Raw genomic sequence first — 24,274 nt, 5'->3', positions numbered from 1 at the left:
ACAACGAAAGCACTGACTTACTTTCTGGCTCTCTTAAGATGTCCCAGATTCATCTGGTACATTACCTGACCTGGTCCTAGAATCAGTCAGTCCTCTAAGAAGCCCAGTTCCTTTTATTAGAGAATGGTGTTAGAAACCAAGATCTGGACATTTGGACTTAATCATTTCTGACCTACAAAAAGGATGATTTCATATGGTGCAGCCCAAAGTTACCTCAGTTTTATAGATAAGGAGACTGAAGCTGGGGGAGATTCAGTAACCTGCTCAAGGTCTCCAAATTGCAAATGTCTGAACAAAACATCAAATCTGCACAAAGCTACCAATTTAAATAGGCTGAAGAAAGACTATGAATCACTGGAGCCTGGACACCAGCTCTTCTAGTTGCTCAAGGATGTTTTGCTTATTCTATGTTCACAGACTGAAGGAAGAATAGGACATTATTATGAAGTCAACCTCTTTCGTCAATTAATTCACCAATTTTCAAAGCAAAGTCAAAGCAAAAAGAAAAAGTACTAGTCATTTTTTTCTAGCACCAGCCAGATTTTTAAACTATATACATCATATACCATAATTACAGATCAACTCAAAAACTTATTCTTGCCTGTATTTTTTCCGAGACTGCAACAACTACTGATGTGTTATACAATCTTTTAGCTGTTTATAAAATACAGCCAAAAATCATTCAATGCTTCTGAAAGTTACGTCAGAAGAAATGTACCAACAATCAGACATAAAATGTTGAGTATTTGATCTGTGAGACCTTATAGGGTTACATCAGTTTACTTTCAAAGTTTGTTTTTTGCTCAAAATGTATTCATGATTCTATGTCTTTGTACATCAATCTTACTAATATAAACTAAAATTTACTAGAAAACATATCTACAATGGATTTTTTAAAAATCAAGATTTCCTTCCTACTCATCTAGCACAAAACTTACTAAATCGCCTTACTAGAAAAGCTTCAAGATTAACAGATATTAACATCATTAAAGATAGATTTATGGAGCAACTTCCCTTCATAAGACTAAACCACACACAATCAAAACATAGACCAAAAGAATCATACCAAAAAAAAAAATAATAATAACACCTTATTCAGATCTTTTATTTCAAAGATATGAAAACTAAAACTCCTGAGAAGTTAAAAGTCTTGTCAAAAGTCAACTGCTAGTTAACTGATGAACTAGGACTAAGATCCATATATCTAAGAACTAGGTTCTTCACCACTAAACTGCCCTATGAATATACAATGAATTATGTGTTTGTGTATATATATGTTAATAAAAATCCTTTCTTGTGGAAGGATTTTTCAATTCCTCTGTAATGATGAGGAATATGTGAACATAAAAATGGTACTTCCAGTTCTCTATTACACTCATTCTTTTTCACTGAATTTAATTATTTTCAGTGCCAAGTCTGCAAACTGAGTATCTGTTATATACCAGGCACTGGAGTGTTAGATGTTAGGGAAATAAAAAAAAAAAAAGAAGACATCGTCTGTACCCTTAAGAAAACTCTCAGTTTTAAGTTTATAGTACCTTCCTAAAAGTCTCCTTTGTTGATTCTTCCTCATCTCGCAAACTCTAGAACAGGGCTGTCCAACAGAAATATAATGTGAGTCATACATATCAGCCATATATGTGCTTTAAAATTTTCTAACAGCTACATTAAAAACAAGTATAAAGTAAAATTTTAGTTTATCACTATATTTAAAATATTATAATTTCAACATGTGATCAATATAAAATTATTAATAAGAAAGATATTTTACTTTGAGGGGTTACTTGGTCTTCAAAATCTGATGTGTAGTTTACACTTACAGGACTTCTCAATGGAGACTAGTCATATCTCAAAGGCTCAATAGCTACACGTGGCTAGAGGCTACTATACTGAACTGTGCTGCTCTAGAAACCCGTAGTGTCCCAGTGTTTAAGTCTTCGGACTGGTTCTTTTCTAATATCTATACCCACTACTGGTATCTCAAACAACTTCAAGGCTTAAACTATGATACATTGTCCAGTGATTCCCAAATTTTATCTGGCCTAGAACTCTCACCTGACATTTACAGTCACACACAGCTACTTGAACAGAAACCTAACATATCCCACAATGAACTCTTGACTTCCAACCAGCACATACCCCTCTGCTCTTCTCCCAAACATCCCCATTCCAGTAAATAACAACTTCAACCTTTCAGTTGCTCAGGCCAAAAACCAGAGTCAAGACTGACCCTCTTCATTCTCTCATATTAAATGTATCATCTGGGTCTAGGACCTAGCATATAGTAGTTAATCAATAAATATTTGATGAAAAAATGTTGTCCAGTATTGTGTGGATTAAATGAGATAACATATAAAGTTGTAGTATGGTCCCTGGAATAGAGTAGCCATTCATAAACATTTAGTCTACTCCCTAACCACTTGGAGTTTCCCATAAAAGAAAATGAGAATTCTAAAATTTGTAAATTTTTAAAACCTTCTAACACATTCCATCCTTGCTTACTCTTTAAATATCTGATTATTAATTAGTCAGAAGAAAATTTTAAAAAAATTAAGAGGTTACCTAAATTTAATAAAACCAGCTACAATTACAAAATTAAGTAGGTATTATAAAACACTAACTTGGAATTAAAATTCACAGAAAATTAAAGCATTCTTTAAGTCATCTTTAAAGATAAAGAGCTATAATCTACAGCTCTTTCCAAGAAAATTTTAAATGAATTCACAATGTTCAACAGGACTTTACCTTTATTTATCTATAATTTATATCCTGCTTTCTTGTAAGAAAACTTGTGTTAGTCTAAAGAACCACCAATTTTTAAAAACCATACACACTGTTTAACTGAAAATTTGAATGTTAATATTTCTATAATGTATTTTGTGTTTAAAGCTACAACAATCAGAATTAAAGAACTTAAGACACTCATAAAATGTGGTCCCTCTCCAAAATACTGAGTGACGAGATGTCAAATGATCTGCCCACAGGGGGCACAATGGGACTAACCTAAGAGTCTGTGACCTTTAACGCTTACCTTTTACACATTCCACTGCACTGCTGTGCTCCTCAAATACACTAACCAACACTTTATAATCCAAACAATTATACTGAGTCCCTCTACCTCCACTAAAAAAAAGGAAGTTAAATGCATGTATCAAATGGTATACTGTAATTCAACATGAAAATTTGTATTTTCATGAATTTGAGGGAGAATAGACATAAACATGCAAAAAGGAGCAAAGTGTGTATTAGAATTGTCATGGAGATATTATAAAGAAGAAATAAGTGTAAGATGCCATGAACACTTGATTTATATTTCACTTTTCAAAAAGCTAACAATTCCTGGTCTTATATGTCTTCAGAAATTTCAACAATTTCATTTTATCACTGATGAGAATGACGTACCTTACGTTCCACGCAGTGGTAAAGTCTGGATTTAGAAGTAGCAGGGTGCATGTGACATCTATCAATTCTAAAATAAAGAGAAGTCATATTAAAAACAAACAGTCCTATCCTTGAGGATGTGGCTTCTCTTTCTTTTAAAGTCCTCTTTATTTTATATATATATATGTCTCACATTATACTTATATTTCATGTCACAGTAATTTTAATGATAACCTTTTTCTAAGCTGTCAGAGATATGAAGATTATCCTCAGGTACAAAGATGTGAAGATTTTCTTCTACTTATAAGTGTAACTCTTTAAAAGTTGACAATGAAACAACTTTACAATTATGTCTACAAAGAATAATCAAACTAACCTATTCATTCTGTTAGTAGTTTTGGGCACAAAAAAGAAACAGAATTTCTATACCACTATTCATTTAACTTCACAAATATTTCAAGAATTAACTGTGCAAATTTTTAAAAGGGAAAAAGAATCACATGTAATTCAACTTAGTTAACAGTTCATTTACATTCCCCTGCAAAATTATTCTTTTTTATACACATTTTTACACAGTTATAGCAATGATAAATTCACAATTTGTTCTACATTTTTCACTCAACATTATTACTTATGCATTCTCCTATGTTGCGACAGTATACATTTTTAACTGCATAACAATTTTTTTTATCATTTATCTTATTCTTTTAGGCTGTTTCCTGTTTTCTTTTTACTATTATGGATAGTATTACCACAAACATTTTAAGCACACTTTCTGTCTCACAGATTCATTTCTTTGGATATATTTCCAGGAGTAGAACTGCTATGTCAAATAATATAAATATCAATATGGCTCCTAATAAGCATTTCCAAATTGTCCTCCAAATGAACGATATCTATCGCCAAGAGTAACATTAGTATACCTGTGTCCCTATGACTCTGATTTATACAATTATATTTTAAAAAATGAATGTGGCAGGTAAAAAAGACTACGTTTTTGTTTTAATCTAATCTTTAATTATAATTATTATGAACATCTTTTCATTTTCTATTTTCTATTTTCATTGTGTAAACAGTCTATTCATATTCATTATGGATCTATCATGATCTCAAATAACCTTCACAAGCCTATATTTAATAACACAAAGTCAATAATATTTAGACATATCATCTTCATTTTAGTAAAACTGAAAAAGAGAATTTTAGGATAAGATGATCAAGCTAGGCATAATACTAAATACAATAACCTCTAGCAAGTTCATATTAAATGCTAAGTAAATAAAACAATAAAAACTGTTATAATTATTTAGAATTATTGTATACCAAGTAAATTATTATTTATTTACATTATTTCATTTAATTCTCACAATCATAATCCAAGATACCTTTATTTCACCTTACAGATAGGGAAACTGACATTTAGAGAGTTTAAGCAATTTCCCCAGTCACCCAATTAGTATGTGGCAATGTCTGTATCTGACTGCTTTTAATAACTGCAACTGAAATGTTTGTCTACAATAAGTAACTGGGACATCCTCAGTGTTTGAATAAAAGAGAAAATTTAAAAATCTAAGAGTAAATACACATGAACACATTCCTACTGTCATTTAAAAATATTTTAGTGAGCACTAAAATCAATTATTCTATTCTCAATCATCTTAGTAAATGATTAACATTTATTGTTAGCAATGTGGGAGACCTGGGTTCGATCCCTGGGTTGGGAAGATCTCCAAAGGCTACCCACTCCAGTATTCTGGCTTGGAGAATTCCTTGGACTACAGTCCATAGGATCACAAAGAGTTGGACATGACTGAGCAACGTTCATTTTCACTTTCACAATGTACTATAACATTTACTAAATGAGCAACAAAAGGTAGGATTAGCACACATTTTACTTTTGGCCTTTACCTTCCTCATTGTAAGTATCATGGAATGTCTATACTAATACTTACTATATAATATTAATGTATATACTATATAATGTCAGTATGTCCATAAAGAATAATCTAATAAAATTCTTCCTTCTTTCACTTTTATGCACTAATTTAGTATTTACCAGGGAAATTAAATACAATTTTCTATGCCATTATTCCTTTAATTCCAAAATATTTCAAGTATTAACTATGTGCAAAGATTCAACTGGGCCACAAGACTGAGAGAATGGTTATTATGAGAAATGGAAGACCTGATCTTGCCTTGCAGAACACTAACCTTTAGCTGGAGAGAAAGTATAAACTGTTAGAAGGCAAACTAAAATAACTGTGAAATAAAAACATACCACATTGTGAGGACCACCAAAGCAGCCGCAATAATTCTCACTGGAGTACCCAGGAAAGACTATAAATGGGTCAAGACAGTAAAGGGAACTGCAGACTGTGCTTTGAAAAAGTATGAGCAAAGGTGAAGAGGGACCTTCACACACAGGATGCTCTTAAAAGATTATGGCTTCCACATGGTGACTAAAGCTCAGGATGCTGGAGAAATATACCTGGAAACTAGAATCTGGTCTGGATCTCCTTATCAGCCTGGTGTTCCATTACTTTCCATTCGTGTGCTATGCTCCAAACCCCTTCATTCCCTAAACATACCGCCCACCTGCCTACCTTTTCTTCTTTGGCTATTAACTCAGATTTATCTGCTTGCTATTCTCTCTGCCAAAAATGTCCTCTCATCCCTGAACTTAAAAAAAAAAAAAAAGCACCTTTCTTTATAAAGGCCTTCCTCAGACTTCTCTCGTGGCATAGTGGGTAAGAATCTGTCTGCCAATGCAAAAGACAAGGGTTCGATTCCTGGTCTGGAAAGATTCCACATGCCATGGAGCAACAAAGTACGTGTGCCACAACCACTGGGCCCTCAAGCCACAACTACTGAAGCCTGCATGCCTAGACCCTGTGCTCTGCAACAAGAAAAGCCACTGCAACGAGAAGGCCATGCACAACGAAGCGCTGCCCCTGTTCACTGCAACTAGAGAAAGCCCACACAAAGCAACGAAGACCCAGCACAGCCAAAAATAAATAAAAATTATTCTTTAAAAAAAAAGAAGGCTTGCTGACCTCCTCAGCTGAAAGCAACCTTTCATCTCTATGTTTTGTGTATATCTTACCTGGTGGTTTAGTTACTAAGTCGTGTCCGACTCTTGCGACCCCATGGACTCTAGCCTGCCAGGCTCCTCTGTCCATGGGATTCGCCAGGCAAGAATATTGGAGTGGGTTGCCATTTCCTTCTCCACATCTTACCTAGCTAACTTCGTATAAATATTGTTCTCTTAATGAGGCTGTACATTTTTTGGATGCAGGTCCTCTTTAATACATCTTCAAATTAGCCATTCAATCATCAAACATGAAAAAAATTATGGTCTCTGCCCAAAAGAAATTCCATGTCTGCCCACAGCAAAGGCCTTAAAGCCATTTTGCCTGGGCTCAAAACTCAACTTCTCTACTTACTGCCCATGTAACTTAATGTCTTTGAATTTCAGTTTTCTTACCTGTGAAATGGGGATCCTAACATTAACCTTAGTGTTGTAAGCAATGAGATTCATCCCATTTCTCCCGAGCGGTTTGACACATAGTTTGACTCAATAAATACCTGTTCAACTAACCACCGTTGCTACTTACAAAGAAATGAGTATTTTAAGCATCAATTAATCAAAGAAGTAAAAAGAAAAAAAAATGAGGCAGTTGTTCTCATGATGAAACATCTAAATTTCTAAACCTGTATGATAAGCAATAACCAAAAACCAGTTGGTTATTAATTGACTATATGAAAATGTTTATACATGATGGGAAGGCCTCTGGAATTTTTTTTCAAGTCCACAGTTTTTCAAAATCTACTACACTACCCCAGATAATATGATAAACTGGTATTTAGTTTATTTAGTTTCTGGGACTCTCCTTTTCTGCATTAAAAAATATGTGTACGTGATCAATCGTAGTTGCTATTTGTTCATATTTCTAATGCAACTCTCTCCCTCACCAATAAATGAAGACGAGTTCATCCTCCACAAGATACTTCCCACAGCAGCACAGGCAAAAACTAACACAGAAAATACCCACGTCCCCACTTCTCAATTCGTGGCTGTGTGGAGAGAGAGGAAGGCTAATCAAAGTAACATTTCTTTTACTGGAGGGCAACAGCAGCTGCTGGTTCAGAGCTCAGGTCTACTAGTAGCTGGGAAGTTCCTAGGCACATCACTTAATCTTTCTGTGCCTTAGTGCGCTCCTCATATATAAAACTGAGCTAATAATAGAGCTATCTCATAGGGGTATTAGATGATTCATGCCCATGATGTGCTAGAGCAGTACCTGACAGAGGGAAAGCACTCAATGAGAACTCCTGTTACAAAGCCTGTATCTAGCCCAGTCATAAATGATACTGGGATGGGATGCCACCAGAGGGACAAAAAGAATCTCTTGAGCTGGCTGAGCAGTGAATGCTGAGCACTCTCTCAAACCACCACCCCACTGTCCCAATTCTCTAAACATACTTATTCTCTAAATACAATACAAACTGCTAACTCTTCCTGATTTAGGACTCAAGTTCAGATGGGACTGCTTTTAGAAAGCACTCCAGTCAGATCCAAGAGGTGTGGGTGAAATATTGATAGGATATCTGAAATAGAAAAGGGCCAAGGAAGGAGAAATAACTAGGTTATAAATACTGGACATAATTAAGAATCCTTCCTGTATTACATGTATTCTTCTACTCCTCTCTTCTACTGGCTCTGGATAAATAAGAGAAAGGAAATCTTTTTCTTGAGTCTATGGCATGCCGGTCTCTGTGCTGGGTGCTTTAATTCACATGTGATTCTCACAACAGCCCCCTGAGATCTGTTAGAATTCTCTTCTTTTGTTGTGGAAGTAGGAGGTTAAGTAACTTGCCTAAAGTCACTGCTGAATGACTTCAGTGTGCTAATAAATTGAGTCTAAATCCAGATATGTTTTCTTGTAAAGAAGATGCTCCTTAGCAACCTAGCACACTGTCTACCATTACTTTGTTGTCTTCCAGTAAGGGCTGAATCAAAGATCTAAAGATAAACATGTAAAAATCAACAGTTGACTCTATATTTCATCAATTATATACCATTTCTTTGTGGTTTTACCAAGATGTGAGCTACTGATATCCCTATAGTCCCTTGAAATTAAACAGATCTCTCTCTAAACACCAGAACATATACCAGCAAATAACTATTCCGTGTTACACTCACTCCAATATATGACTGGCTCATCATCACATCACAAGGAAAAAATGAATCAGGGTACAGTATACACAGGAAATGAAGTAGCTAGATTTCACCTGTAACAAGAAGATGCAAGGTTGCTATAGAACAATCAGCAAAAAATCAATATGCTTTCTTGGCTTCAATGCATTTCAGAAAATGCCCAAGGTGAGCAGTCACCTGGTATGGGTCACTGGGTTTGACAACTGTTTCTGAGAGAGATACGTTTTCATGCACCTAAAAATAAATCCAAGATCAACTTGGACTGATTAATCTTTCCTCTAAAATACATGCAGGTTACCACAACAAGAGAGGCTTGAGGTAAGGTTACAAGGTAAACACCAGAAAGACCCTTTTATTATTATAGACTACGTCACTGAATCAATAGCCAGACTAAGCTAAAACCTCTTGCTTACCAAATTCTTGTTATTTATCTGACAAATGTCTACTGAACACATTCAGTTCAGTTGCTCAGTTGTGTCCGACTCTTTATGACCCCAGCACGCCAGGCCGTGCATGCCAGGCCTCCCTGTCCATCACATTCCCGGAGTCCACCCAAACCCATGTCCATTGAGTCGGTGATGCCATCCAACCATCTCATCCTCTGTCATCCTCTTCTCCTCCTCCCCTCAATCTTTCCCAGCATCAGAGTCTTTTCAAATGAGTCAGCTCTTCACATCAGGTGACCAAAGTATTGGAGTTTCAGCTTCAGCATCAGTCCTTCCAATGAATATTCAAGACTGATTTCCTTTGGGATGGACTGGTTGGATCTCCATGCAGTCCAAGGGACTCTCAAGAGTCTTCTCCAACACCACAGTTCAAAAGCATCAATTCTTCGGTGCTCAGCTTTCCTTATAGTCCAACTCTCACATCCATACATGACTACTTGAAAAACCATAGGCTTGACTAGACGGACCTTTGTTGACAAAGTAATGTCTCTGCTTTTCAATATGCTGTCTAGGTTGGTCATAACTTTGCTTCCAAGGAGTAAGCATCTCTTAATTTCATGGCTGCAATCACCTTCTGCAGTGATTTTGGAGCCCAGAAAAATGAAGCCAGCCACTGTTTCCACTGTTTCCCATGAAGTGATGGGACCAGATGCCATGATCTTAGTTTTCTGAATGTTGAGCTTTAAGCCAACTTTTTCACTCTCTGCTTTCACTTTCATCAAGAGGCTCTTTAGTTCTTCTTCACTTTCTGCCATAAGGGTGGTGTCATCTGCATAGCTGAGGTTATCGATATTTCTCCCAGCAATCTTGATTCCAGCAACATTAACAGTGCTGAATAAATAAAGACAAGCCATAACCCTTCTTTCTAACAAACTCACAACCTAGCTGGGAAAAATACTGTTTAAATAACCAACTACAATAGAGTGTGACACGTTCTACTATGAATTCCTTATGAATAAGGACTCCCAGAGGAGTGCAGAGGAGTAATTATTATTTCCTAGAGTAGTCAAGATGCTTCACATGTGTGTGTATTAGCAAACACAACAATAATAACAACATTAGACCTGAACCTGACCTCTGCAAAGGCATGGAGTTAAGGCAGTGGTACACAGCAAAGTCCAAGAATGGAAGAGTGTTTGGTATGGCTGAAATGTGTATCAAATAGCTGAAAACTCAAATGTTTCTAGGGTTCAAATAAATGGCAAAAAAGAGGCAAAGCAAACCTAGTAAGTAGTAATGATACTGCCTCAGTATCTGAGGGACATGGGAGGTTGTGGTCAACTGGAATAGGCTTGTCTTGTCAAGAAAAGCAGAGGCCATGATGCCGACAAAGGTCCGTATAGTCACGGCTATGGTCCTTCCCGTGGTCACATACGGTTGTGAGAGCTGGACTGTAAAGAAAGCAGACTGCTGAAGAATTGATGCCTTTGAACTGTGGTGCTGGAGAAGACTCCCGAGAGCCCTCTGGACAGCAAGGAGATCAAACCAGTCAATCTTAAGGAAAATAAAACCTGAATACTCGTTGGAAGGACTGATGCTGAAGCTGAAACTTCAGTATTTTGGTCATCTGGTTGAAACAGCTGACTCATTGGAAAAGTCCCTGATGCTGTGAAAGATTGAGGGCTGAAGGAGAAGAGGGCGTGAGAGGAGATGGCTGGATGGCATCACCAATGCAATGGACATGAACTTGGGCAAACTTCGGGAGATGGTGAGGGACAGGGAGGCCTGGCATGCTGCAGTCCATGGGCTTGCAAAACGTCGGACACAACTGGGTGACTGAACAACAAATGATTCCCAACCAACCGCTGCTATGCAGAAATGGACACACCCAACGCTTCTGATGTTTCAAGTGAAAAGACAAATCCAGATTTCCATCCTAATTTTAAAAGTTCATCATAATTTAGAATGTTTATCCAATTAATTTTTTAAAATTTAGTAACATTATATAAGCTGAAACTAAATAAACATGTGGGCTAGCTTCAGCCTGGGCTGTTGAGAGCCTACAACCTCTGATGCTAACTATAAAGTAGAGGAAAAAGCTGGGGATGTAGCCTGCAGACAGTTCGTGAAGGCCCTTGAATACTATGCCACAGAGAATGACTCAACCTTAACCCTGCAGACATCAAGAAATAAGAAGATAGATATTTCAGTAAAGAATCTTTCAAACTGTGTCTCTAAGAACTGTTGTTTAAAATGACTCATTAGTGGTATGATGAACATGGATTAAAGAGAGACTAAAAATGGGGTAGACTAGCCATGAGGTGATAATATTTGTCCAGATGAGAAATAAGTGAAGGGATGAAACGCATGCTCTGTGACAACCTATAGGGGTGGGATGTGGTGGGAGGTAGGTTCAAGAGAGAAGGGACATATGTATACCTATGGCTGATTCATGTTCATATATAGCAGACACCAACACAATATTGTAAAGCAATTATCCTTCAATTAAAAATAAATTGAAAAAAAAAAAAAAGAAGTGAAGGGCTAAGAGAGAGCTCAATGATGAACTGACAGCAGGCATTGTGAGAAAGAGGAAAGAGCAAAAGGCGACAGAAGGGGTGACTTGGGGACAGAGTATGGGACTACCAGGTCAGAACTCCAATGCTATCGGACTGCTCCCTTGCTTTCTGTTTCTGTCATGGATTTTTCATTCATTAGAATTACAGCATCTCACCTCTCCCAAACCAAACATGGCTATTACTGCAGCAGACTTTTAAAAAATATTAGTTTCTAAGTTATTAATCAGGGAGGCTGTGATGGTTAGTTTTGGTTAAACTACGGTTAAATGTGACTGGGGTGCACAGATGAAAGATTATTAAACATGATTTCTGAATGCATCAGTATGAGGGTGTTTCTAGATGAGATTAACATTTGAATCGGCAGACTCAGTAGACAGCCCTCCCACTGTGGGTGAACATCAATCTGTTGGGGTTTCTGAATAGAACAAAAGGAGGAAAACAGAAGAATTCAGCCCTGTTTTGCTTCTTCTCTGTCTGCTTGAGAAAGGACACCTCATCTTATCTTCTCCAGCTGTCAGACTAAGATTTAAACCACTGGATTCCCTGCTTCTCAGTCCTTCAGGCTCAAAGAATTAAATCACCAGCTGTTCTGGGTCTCTAGCTTGCAGAAAGCTGAGTGTGGAACTTCTCAGCCTCCATAATCACGTGAGCCAATCTGTCATAACGAATCCTGTTTCTTGTACATATAAAACTTTACATATATGTAAAAACTTTTCTATTGGTTGTTGCTATGGAGAATCCTGAACTAATACAGATGATTTCCAAACATCTAAGGAATTCAGCACATTAATGAGAACATGAATTCAGTTTGGATAAAAGGAAAAACTTATATCTCCAGAATAAAGGTCACCTGCAGTTAAAGATTACATTCTTAGGGGAATGCCTAGGATTTTGGCATGATCAATCACACAGACACTGACATTTCGGAAACTTTTTAAATTGTCAGCTTTCTTCACGTGGCTCTTAAACATGTATTTCTACAAAAACAGTTTTAAAAGTATAGCATTTTCATGAAACAACTGCTTTTTCCTAATACTTTTAACTTTTTTCCTTAGTAAAATTCACTACTGTGATCTTCAGTTCCCAAGTTTAGCAGAGTATTTCTATGTTAGTTTGCATTTTCAGGTATCTTTTCTGGTCAATCAGAAACTCACTTCCATATTTTTACCAATACACTATACAACCTAAGTAGTATATGACACCTCACTGAACCATGTGTCCCTGCTCCCCCAAAAGTGAAACTGAAAACTACTTCCATGAGGATACCGGTTAGGATAAAATCAGACTGCTCCTGTATACACACACAGTTGCATCAGAATTCAAAGCTTAGATGTCAGCTATTCATGTGAGTGAGCTTAACCATCTGATCTTCTACCTGGGTTCTCCTGGGTCGATCAAGATAAAATTACATGATGAGACGATTTAGCAAAGCCTACAGAGCATTGCCCAGAAAGACAAGAAACAGGGAAATAGAGACAAGAACTTGGAAGACTACAGGAAGAAGGCAGGTTCGGCTAGCAAACGTCAAGGAGCAAAAGCTAATGATCTGAAACAACAGCCTTTGACACTAAAAATTCATACTGTTTCTTCTATACAAGATCATCATTTGTCTTCCCCACACAGAATTAGTTATATATTGGCTCAATTATACATTTCTGTGTGCCAGAATATATACAATATAGCTCTGTTAGGCAAAATAATAACTTTATGGATTCACATGGTGCTACTTTGTAACTTAATGTCACTAAAAACTACAATAGGGTAATGGAGAATGAAAAGGGATCTACCAACAGATCAATGTCTTACCTTTAAATTTATGCCTGACCTATGCCTTTAAATTTTTGCCATAAACTTAATAAAATTAGACATAGCCTTATAATTAATAAATAAATATCAGTGGACTAATTGATCGAAACACAGGAAGTAGAAAATATTTCACATTAAATCTTCAAATCAGATTCTTTTTTCTACTGGTCTAAACAGGGGAAAGTGCTATTAACCTGTAATGACAATACATTAAGGACAATGCCAAGAGGAACACAAGGAAATCAATATGTCACTTTAGGCAACACTATTCTCTACAAAGAGATTGTTTTTGACTCAACTGGAAGCTTTCTGAGTAAAGGAAACATGTATTATGCATCTTTTTATCCTCCACAGTACTTAGAGCAGCTTCTGGTATGAGTAGGCTCATAGTAATGGCTACTGAACTTATAATTAAAATTCTCTAAGAAACACAGTTCTTACTCAAAATTAGCCACCAGGCATACCGAGACATTTAAGGTACTGGTGTATGTGGGAAGGGAAAGGAGCTTTATAGAAATCGTCAAGAATATTATCTCAGATAAGTATTCTCCAAAAAGTGAGAACTCAGGTCTCTCTTTTACCTAAAATATAAACAGAATTTGTGTACATGGAGACTTAGCAGCCTCTGGAGAAGGAAATGGCATCCCACTCCAGTATTCGTGCCTGGAGAATACCATGGACAGAGGAGCCTGGTGGGCTACAGTTCACAGCGTCGCAGAGTCAGACACGACTGAAGCGACTTATCAGACACAGGGGGAAAACAAGGAAAAGACACGAGGTGGGATGAACAGGAATTGTCTGATGCAGCAAATAAGTTTCTCTGCAGAGAAGCAGAAAAAAAGAAGGCTGGGATGGTTTTCTTTTGCTCATTTCAGCACAGAACAGAACACAGAGGGCCAGAACTTAGCTGGGATCACAGTACAACAGCACCACCATAAACCACTGAGCTGCTTCACAGTGTTACCACCACCATCAAACCTTGGTTATCTCATATGAGCTGTTACTAAATGAGCTTTATTGCTCATAACTTACTAAAGGATTAGAAATCAAAGAAACAGAGCTTGTAGGGACTAGAGTGCACATCACAATTTTTTAAACCTTTTTTAGTCCTAAGATATTTTCTTCAAATACCTTACAAATGACTCTAGTACATTAAAAAAAATATCAGAAGTAGGCAACCTGGCACCATGGTTGAAGCACCTTCCAGAGAATCACAATGGATGCAAAATTAGAAAATGAGGGATGAGCTCAAACTCATTTGCCAGAGAAGTTAAGGGCCTGCCCAGTCAATGCATGCAAAAGCCAGAACTAGAATCCAGGAATGTCAATATCACAGAGGGTTCTTCCTACTATACTTATGCTGCTTATGAAAAAAATCAAAGAAAAAGGACCGTCTCCATACTCACCATCTTTGTTCAGCCACTGCTTTCTCGTTCTGTACAAAAGGAGCTTGTTGTGGACATATGGTAAAAGGAACTTGACACACCAGCTCTCCACACCAAGTTTGTTTTCAACCAGGACTATGGGACTCCGGTTATACCTAGCTTCAGGACATGGGATCAGGCCAATTTCATCTCTTAATATGTAAAACATAAAAAGAATTAAAGGTAAGAATACTAGCTTAAAAAAATTTTTCAAATCCTAGAGGGTATTAAAAAAACATACATATTTCCTTTTCTTACAAATATTCAGCTAACCCACTGTATTGGTAGAATTTAAAAGTTTTCTAAGACTGACAAGAACATGGAAAAAATAGTATTTGTACTTGTGGTGACAGGAATGAAAGCTGGTTTTATCTTGAATAGAGATTTGAAAATGTCTGTCAACTTTTTAAGTACATATACACTTTGACACAGCAATTCTACCGGTCAGAAATTATCCTATGCCAAGATATAGGAATTCATTGGATATTCATGGCAACATTGCAATAAAACTGTTAATACTCTAAACGTGTATCAAACAATATAAGACTGGTAAAACAAATGTGGGCCATCCACGTGATACAGCTGTTAAAAAAAAAAAAAGAGGTAAATCTGCATATGCTGGTATGGAAAGGGTGCCAAGATACATGAAACAAAAAAAGCAAAACGCCAAACACAGTGTATAGCACAAAGCCCTTTTAAAAAGACACAGAGTTGCATTAAAATTTTTCCTTTGTATAATCTTTTAAAAAGATACAGAGTTGCATTAAAAATTTTCTTGGAAGGATACCAAGAATCTTTGGGGAAGAGGGTTTTATTTTTATACAGTTTAAATTTTCTAACTATTTGTACATATTAGCTTTGTTTTTTAAAAAATGTCAAAATGTATTTATGCTTGCCTGCTAATAAATATATGTAGACCAAATTACTAATAAAATTATATTACCAGTGAGACTGTGAGCCATTTTTTGTCTCCTTTATAATCCTTTATACATCTCTAAAATAAAAAAAAAATCCTAATAAATGTTGTTAAAACACAAAACACATTTCAAGATTTCATTATTTTCATCTATGGTGGCCTCTAAATCCCTTAATTCACCTCAACTTAAGCTGAAAATTTACATTATAGGCAGAGATTTAACAAACAAGAGGGAGGGGACATAAGTATACCTTTGGCTGATTCATGTTGATGTTTAGCAGAAAACAACAAATTCTGTAAAGTAATTATCCTTCAGCTAAAAAATAAATAAATTTTTTAAAATTTGATAAAAGTGGGGAAAAAAAAAAACCAATACATAGGGCAGTTGACTTACACAGTAAATGAAGCAACAAACACCAAAATGTTTTTCTAAAACTTGTACACATGCCTTTCAACTATACAGAATTTACAGTTCTCATCTATGTGAAACATCCTTTCTCAAACAGTATGTTTTTCCCTTAATTAATGAATAACTGAATAACAAGAAGTCTTTTAACAAAAGCAGTTGACATAAATATTTTTACAGTGTCTAAGCAAATTTTTTTTTAATGTGTTTTTAAAAAAACAGAATAAAGAACTTGTGTTTTCAGAGCTTGTGTGTGACATTATCTATCATGCTCTTGGCTTCCTCTGCCAAAAGTGTGTTGGCTGATAGATGCAAAGAGGAAACTTGTTTGATTACAGATTATAAGACTCCTTTTTTTTTTGGTTAGGTCACCATCACAAGCTGGTGGGAAGCTGTGGAACTAAAATAAAATCCGTCCTGGAAACTCTTAACTGCATAGCTCAGAAGTAACCTACTTTCTACTGATCACTTCTTTAGTGACGCAGGGATATATCAATAAAAGAGGGCGTGCTAGGGGTTGCAAGTCACTAACTATTCTTTGAAGCTGATCTAACTCCCAAGAAAACTTTGGGACCTAAGGCTTTTTGTCCTGACAACTGACTCAGCTGATTCAGGGTGTTTTGGTACACCATGCCAATATTACCTAAACATCTTCTGAATACTACAATGAATTGTATACCGCATTAGGTTCTGAAAATGCAAAAAATGGATTAAAATAAGGTGGTCCCAGACTATACAAAGCTGATGGTTTTGCTGGGGAGTTGTGTCAATATCTGTAATAAAACACACTTTGCCATTCCAGTAATATAGATAAGGTTCTTAGGAAGAATGGGACAATAATACTGAGGGCATCTAAGGTCAATGTCCAGTATTCTAAATATATTTTTGTATTTGGTGATATGAAATCTAAGCTAACTCACTATTAGGATAACTAGCCACATGATCTATAACTGACTAAATACATGTATGAATTGCTGACATTTTCTAGGGTTCAGGTGTTACTATGTAAAATATTTTTTTAAAAAACAACTAGAATTACAGTAAAGAAAATAATAAACTCAGTGTAATTATTTCAAGAAGTCTGTTTTCTGAGATCTAACAACCACCTACAACACTTGAAAAGCTGCAAAAGTCAATATGAGATGTTAGAGTAACAAGAATAAAAGAACTCTAGCTTCTGGGTCCAGTCCATTTTGGGGGAGTGTTTTTTACTTAAATTCACAATGTAAAAACCTGCCTTGTTCACGACACCAAACATAAAATGCGCAACTAATAATCTGGTACCTAAATGAAGGACAGAACCATTTGCACAAATAAAAAACACATTTCTTTAGTTTGGCTACTATTCTTCCAAGAAATAATTTTACAAAACAAGAATGCCTTGGATATAGCAGGTGGCCAATAACTGCTAGTGAAATGCTGATTATCAGTACACTTCAGTGTTATCTTCGAATACACAGTTTTCAAAGACTATTGCTTCTTGAGTCTCCAAAAGAACACTACCTCTGACTTCCTTCTAATGCAGGTCCGAATCCTAGCTCTGTCAATATGAGATAAATACATCTCTCTCTGTATATCATTATCTCTATCTCCTATCATTTGGCCCCAGAAGACCTTCATTTTTTTATTTTTCATTTGTAAAATGGAAGGATTACATTATATTTCTAAATAAGGAAAACGGGCTGCTAGGTTTCATCCAGCTTTCAAATTTTATAACCTAGAAACCCAAAAACTATTCTCATGCAAAGAGAATGAAAATGGTTGTATCAGGGAATACAAAGCACTAGGGCGGGGGTTGGGGGACGGGGATAAAAACATTGAAAGAGAGGTAGTAGGATGCATAGACAAAAGCACTCAATCTTCTAAGGTCCAGGATTCTAGTTAGTCTCCATTCTACCTCCGATCAATGCAGACTTGACTAGGCACTTGCCATCAGTATCCGCATCTGAAATACAGGAATGACAACCCTTTCCCTGCCACTTATGAAAAGCAAGTAATACAATGTAAAGGATGTGGTAAGCTACAAAGTATCAGGCAAAGATGAAGTATATTATCATTAATTCAGTTAAGAGCCTGAAGTCAACCAGAAAAGTTCATTGGTTAGCAGATAATAGGAAGCTAAAGCAAAGAAAACTAATAAGCCTTTGTCAAGTTATTTGATCCTAAGATACAGTGCTATGCTGCTTCCTAAAAATATAACATGCACTTTATAAGGATAGGTAGGTCAGTAAGATTCCAAATAACACTGCGTTTGACTTCAGACTTCTCCTATGTCTAGTCCCTTAGGTCACAGTCCACTTTTTTTCAGACACTTTAGAATTCCAGAATCATTCTGAAATTGGAAGGGGTTTCATTCCTCCAGTCTCTCATTTTGTCAGATGAGGAAACAGATCCACTAAGGTAGGTGACTGATTACCAAAGGTCACAGTGCTTGTGGCTTAATTCAAAATCTTAGTCACTCCACATTATATGGTCCAGTTTTAATATTTGGGGACTAACCTTCCCTCCCCAATAGGAAGCTGGTAATTACTACTTTTATAAATAATTGAACCTATTCCAGCTTAACTGATGTTTCTGAAAAGTAGAGAAAAGAGAAGCTGTCTAAACATGAGGAACAAGGTCTTAGGTCTCCATCTAGACCTGCACTGTGCAATACAGTAGTCACCAGGTATGTGCCCATTATATATGAATCAATCAAAATTAAATAAAACATAAATTTTAGTTCTTCTTTCACACTAGCCACATTTCAAGCACTCAACAGCTATATATGGCTAGTGGCTACGATTTGGACAGGACAGATTAAGAACATTTCCACCATCATAGATATTTCTGTAAGTTCCTTGAGTGTAAGAACTGTATTTTATACTTCCTATTTTTTTTTTTATTTTAGTTGGAGGCTATTTACAATATTGTAGTGGTTTTTGCCATACATTGATATGAATCAGCCATGGGTTTACATGTGTTCCCCATCCTGAACCCCCCACCCACCTCCCTCCCCATCCCATCCCTCTGGGTCATCCCAGTGCACCAGCCCTGAGCACCCTGTATCATGCATCGACAGAAAAGACGGTAGCTCATAAACAATAAGAGTTCAACCAGTATTACAGTAATAAAAATTAGTAACTTTCTGGATAAAAGAACTTTGACATGACTCTAACTGCACTGTGAAAAGCTGCCCTTCACATTACCACAGTGCCTGTCGGTTCAGTTTAGCCGCTCAGTTATGTCCAACTCCTTGCGACCCCATGGACTTCAGCATACCAGGCTTCCCCGTCCATCACCAACTCCCGGAGTCTACTTAAAACTCACATCCATCGCATCGGTGATGCCATCCAACAATCTCATCCTCTGTCATTCCCTTCTCCTCCCAACTTCAATCTTTCCCAGGATCAGGGTCTTTTTCAATGAGTTGGTTCTTTGCATCTGAGAGCCAAAGTCTGCACATTAAGGTAATACCTGTGTTCTGGGCCAAGCCGTCAGTTGTTTTTCCAAAGTATTCTCTAGGAGTCAACTATACAAACATTTGCATGGTATTTTTCAGTTTATAAAGTGTTTCACATTTATCATTCAGTTGGCCAATATATTTTCTAAGAAACACAGGGATTCAGGTTAAGTCTAATATTTACCTAGTGGCAACTAAGGGCAAGACACTGTGTGAGGTAATTTTCCTATGTTTTCAGGCTGAGAAAGGGTAACCTATCCATACCCACCAGTAATAAAATCCACATTTCACCTGCTGCATCTTCAACTCCTACTGGTTAGAAATTTTCAGAGACAAAGTCAATATGTTTACTACAGTAAATGTTGTCTAAAATTACATCTATCTTGTATTTGTAGGAAAGAGGAAAACAAAAAGAATGAAAACTTTCTTTTATAATACTGAACAGTATAATTAGGTACTAATTTTGACATTAACTAGTGCTTTTTTCTTTTAACTAGAAATACAGCCTTTGTATTTTGGAAGTAAAAAGGTTAGTTAGATGAGGGGAAGAAGTACGAACAATTCTGAGAAGTCCCAATGTCCAAACGCATTTTTAAAGTTACACTGTAATACGAAGACATTGTTACTGTGGGGAATATGCACTAAAATATAGCTGAATATTAAATAACAAGTTAAGCTATTTACATTTTTCAGTTCTACATCATTATTTTATATTATTTCTAATGCCCAACTTATTTCAAACTTTAAAATATTGTATGACCCAAATGTTTAGTAACAATTTTAAGTTATGCATTGACAGCACATCGATGAGATCTCATCATAAAAATGCAACTGGGAGGGGGCAATTAAAATCATTTATGAGTTTTAATAAAAGCGCTTCCCAGGTAGCTCAATCCTAAAGAATGCCTGCCTCCCAATACATGAGACTCGGGTTCAATCCCAGGGTCACGAAGATTCCCAGGAGAAGGAAATGGCAACCCACTCCAGTATTCTTGCCTGGGAAATCCCAGGAACAGAGGAGCCTGCCAGGCTCCAGTCTATGGGGTCGCAAAGAGTCCGAAACAACTTAGCAACTAAAACAACAACAAGCTTCAATAAATATGATTCAGAAGAATTGGGATGTGTTCCAAACTGCATTGTGTCAACCTGCCAGGCCAAGGAACACTCAATCTCAGGTCTTTCAAACTAAGATGAATACTGTACATTAGACTTCTTTCTAACCTCCTCCTTTATTTAAGAAATTAATTTTTTACGAAAAATAATCCCAAATGATAAGAAAACAGGCCCTTCATCTGTCCAACTTTTTTTTCTTGAGGATGTCTCCTCTTATTTGCAATAAAGCGCTCATTCTCAAAAAGGAACTGAAAGACTAATATACAACAAGGCATCAAAGCATTCTTTAGAAGGCCCAGTACCCACTATGGTTACTGCCAGGAAATCATTCCAAACACTCTCATTCTGAAAAAGGCAGCAGTCACAAGGGGAAAGGAAGTGGATGCTGTCAGAGGTGGCAGGTGTGTTTTGAGGCCAGCAGTGTCCTGTTTTTAATGAGGCACAGCTGCACGTCTCCAACTGTGTGCCCCAAGGGAACAAGACATCTGAGAGCATCACCTTGAAGGAAAAGAACATTTCATTTAGATGAAGGTTTGGTATCTCTTTTTAAGCAGAGAAGCTTAAGGAGTTAGAATGCTTAAAAAGAATAATTCATGCGATCTAGTTTAAAGAACAAAATATAAAAAAAAATAAACTCCACAAGCAATTAGATAAAGTGAAAATAATGTATTAATAAAACTGGACTCCCTGTTTCTTTCTTTTGAGGGGAGAAAACGAAGGACAAGAAAAGAGCTACACTCTTGGTTCTTCCTTATTCTTCTGTATAATGTAGATCTATCTCTCCTTTAATACTTTCCTTTTTACTGGTTACATAAAAGCAGAAGTATCAGAGCGAATACAGTCTCTTCTGGGATCTTCCCGGAGAACTCTAAGTAAAATGGAAAGGAAGGAGGGAAAAGATGCATGTGCCAGTTTCTGTGGTGTCCTACTTAAAGAGGGCAGCAGCGTTTGAATAATAAAAAAGAATGAGTATGCTCCCTGCAACTATGAATCAACTAATGCTAAAAAGTGTCAAGGTTTCTTTCATCTACTTTACACCACTCAACCTGCGCCTACTGAAGCCACACTCCTGAGAATGCCCTGTTCACCTGCGAAACAAAACGCTTCATCGAAATCCCTCTATAATCTTAGGACAGGTGAGGCCAAAGTCAAAAGCAGCCTCAAACTACCCTGAGCTAGTAAACTGAGGGGTTTCTGCCCCATAGAGAAGATGATCGGTAACCCCTTCTTACCAAGGTCCGGGATGAACATCAAGAGCTGTGTTAACAAAGCACAGAACAGACCACACCGAGTGCCTGAAACGGATGTAGGACGTGGACACACGGGTGAAATCTTTCGAGTTTCGTGAACTCCTGGGAAAGGGGTGGCAGGGAGGAGAACCAAACAAAGTCACTACGATTTGATTTTCCGAGGTCACTTCTAAGGATTCGCCCGCGAGCGCGTTCCGATAGCGGAAAGCTGGCCCCGCGGCGGCCGACAACGGTCGGGGACCGACCAGGTTCCATCCGCTCTAGCGAGGAGGGCGCGGGCCAGGACCCGCCATCCGAGGTCAGCTCCAGGCTTGACCCCGCCCCCGCCCGTCCCCGACGACCCCCGCAAGCGGCGGAGGCGGGGGCATCGTCGGCGCGCGACTCACATGTGCGGGTTCCTCCTGAAGGCATTGGTGATGTCCTTCACCACCCGCTGCACCAGCACCGCCACCTCCTCGCTCGTCTCGGCCATGTTGGCGGCGGCCGCGGCGGCTCGGGCGCGCCTCCGGGAGAGAGCCGAGCAGCCCGCGGGAGTTCCGCGGGGAGCGCGCGCGTGTGCGCCGGTTTGGGCCGCGCCCCGCCCCCACCGCCGAGGCCGCCGCAGAGCACTTCCGGGTCAGGCCGCCGGCGATAAGGGTGTGGTCGTTAACCGGGCTGAGTAGCCTGTTTGTCGCCGAGTTCCTCTAGTCAGTGAGTTTCACAGTGTCCGATGTTATGCCGCAGATTCATTTGCAGAGTTACCTCAGGTCGCTGTTTTACACATTTTATTTTAATTTCTAGTCCACTCGGGGCCGTGGAGTGAGGGGTCACTAAGGTCACTTCCAGAGCGGGAGTCTGGCCTGAGCAACCTGCCCAGACCACCCGTCCGCAGCCTCCTCAGCCGTTGAGGAAAGGAGCCGGGTCCCCGAATGCTCATGGAGAAAAATTTAACGGAGAGTGAAGGTTCTCTTAAGCTGTTAGTCCCTTGACGTTCTGAGAGTTCCTTCCCTTTACGGAATAAGTTGGAGGGATGAGGCCGTTCAGAGACGCTCTTGGTGAGATGAGTCCCAGTAAGACTATATTGGTGACCTTTTGTAACTCCATGCCAATTTCGGCCACTGAACAGCCGTTTTCAAAAAGTTAATTTTAAAAAGTTAATAAATGGATTAAAGGAAGAAGAAAAGTAAAGGGAAGTTATTTGCTCTCTCCGTATAGGGAGTTGAAGTACAGAGCTATTTTTTTAGATTTTTTACTTTGAATGTACTTCGTGTTGCACATCCTTTGGTGTCCTTTGAACACTCATTTTAATTTTGGAGTTAAAAACAAAGTCCCTGGCAAAGTTTGCTCTTAATAGCTATTTGCCTTCCTACAAATAATTTGTATAAGAAAAACTGTTGCAGGAAGGGGGACCCTCTTCTAGGGCCTGAGAGTGGGCTCTTGTCTAACATGCCGAAATTAATTGTTAGAGGACACATACATGATGAGGAAGCAAGAGACTTCCTTGGGAAGGGGCGCCCTGGGTGGAGAACAGCAGTGTAAGGGAATCCAGGAGGGTTGTGTTGCCACAGTCTGGGGTTTTATGGTGATAGGATTAATTTCAGGGTCTTCTCTGGCCAACCATTGTCACTCAAGGTCCTTCCTGGTGACGCAGGCATTACTCAGACAAGAAGGATTCCAGCATGGAGGATTCTGAGATGTTGGTAGGACATGTGGACTCTTTGTCTCCTTTTGACCTTTCCTGAATTCTAGTTGGTGGTGGCTTGTTAGTTCCATGTTTATTATACTCATGCAAATGGTTACTGTGGTCCCTGGCCAGGATGGGCATTTTTCATAGTCAGTGTTGCCCCTAACAAAACTGGATTTTTAGTCCATTTGGATTTTGAAATGCTGTAATTCAAATTTTCATATATCAGATTTTCTTTCAATCTTTGTGTTGGAAAAATCCACCTGCTTTTGGTTCAGTTATTTTTGCTTAAACCTTGAAATCTTGTCTGTTAGAAACTTTTGTTTTTAAAGCAAATTCACAATCTGTTATGTGGAGCATTTGAAGCAGGTTTGAGGATTTCAAAAGTAAAATTGTATATTGGATGCAAAATTATAAAGCAATGAATGAGAAATAGGTATTAATCATATTGATTTGTATCCCTGAGTATGTTTAAAAAGGCTAGACTTGCTGTATAGACAATGGCCTTTTGGTTTTAAAAGAAATAATAGACAAATTTCATAAAATTGTAGAAAAGCAAGATGGACAGGTTTGATTTAGTAAAGTCAAACAAACCTTAACCTATTGACAGGTTCTCAAATGAGGGAGTGAAGTGAATATGTGTTTAGATTCCAAGGTCAAAGACAACTTCAAATGTCCTAATTACTCTTA

At 37.8% G+C, this 24,274-nt stretch overlaps 1 protein-coding gene across 1 annotated transcript in view; it reads right to left on the bottom strand.

The window, feature by feature from the left end:
- Positions 1-22,484, bottom strand: part of PTAR1 (protein prenyltransferase alpha subunit repeat containing 1) — a 49,112-nt gene extending 26,628 nt beyond the window's left edge. Inside the window, exons 1-3 of the mRNA XM_043486698.1 lie at positions 22,308-22,484; positions 14,777-14,946; positions 3,403-3,469 (exon numbers count right to left, since the gene is read on the bottom strand). Of these exons, the coding sequence (XP_043342633.1) occupies positions 3,403-3,469; positions 14,777-14,946; positions 22,308-22,393 (323 nt within the window). The 5' untranslated portion in view covers positions 22,394-22,484. The remainder of the gene's footprint in view (positions 1-3,402; positions 3,470-14,776; positions 14,947-22,307) is intronic.
- Positions 22,485-24,274: the final 1,790 nt, after the last annotated feature.

The sequence above is a fragment of the Cervus canadensis genome, chromosome 14 (assembly GCF_019320065.1).
Source record: "Cervus canadensis isolate Bull #8, Minnesota chromosome 14, ASM1932006v1, whole genome shotgun sequence".
Lineage (NCBI taxonomy): Eukaryota > Metazoa > Chordata > Mammalia > Artiodactyla > Cervidae > Cervus > Cervus canadensis.
Note: the sequence above shows the minus strand (reverse complement) of the source record. Positions and strands in the feature narration are given on the sequence as shown.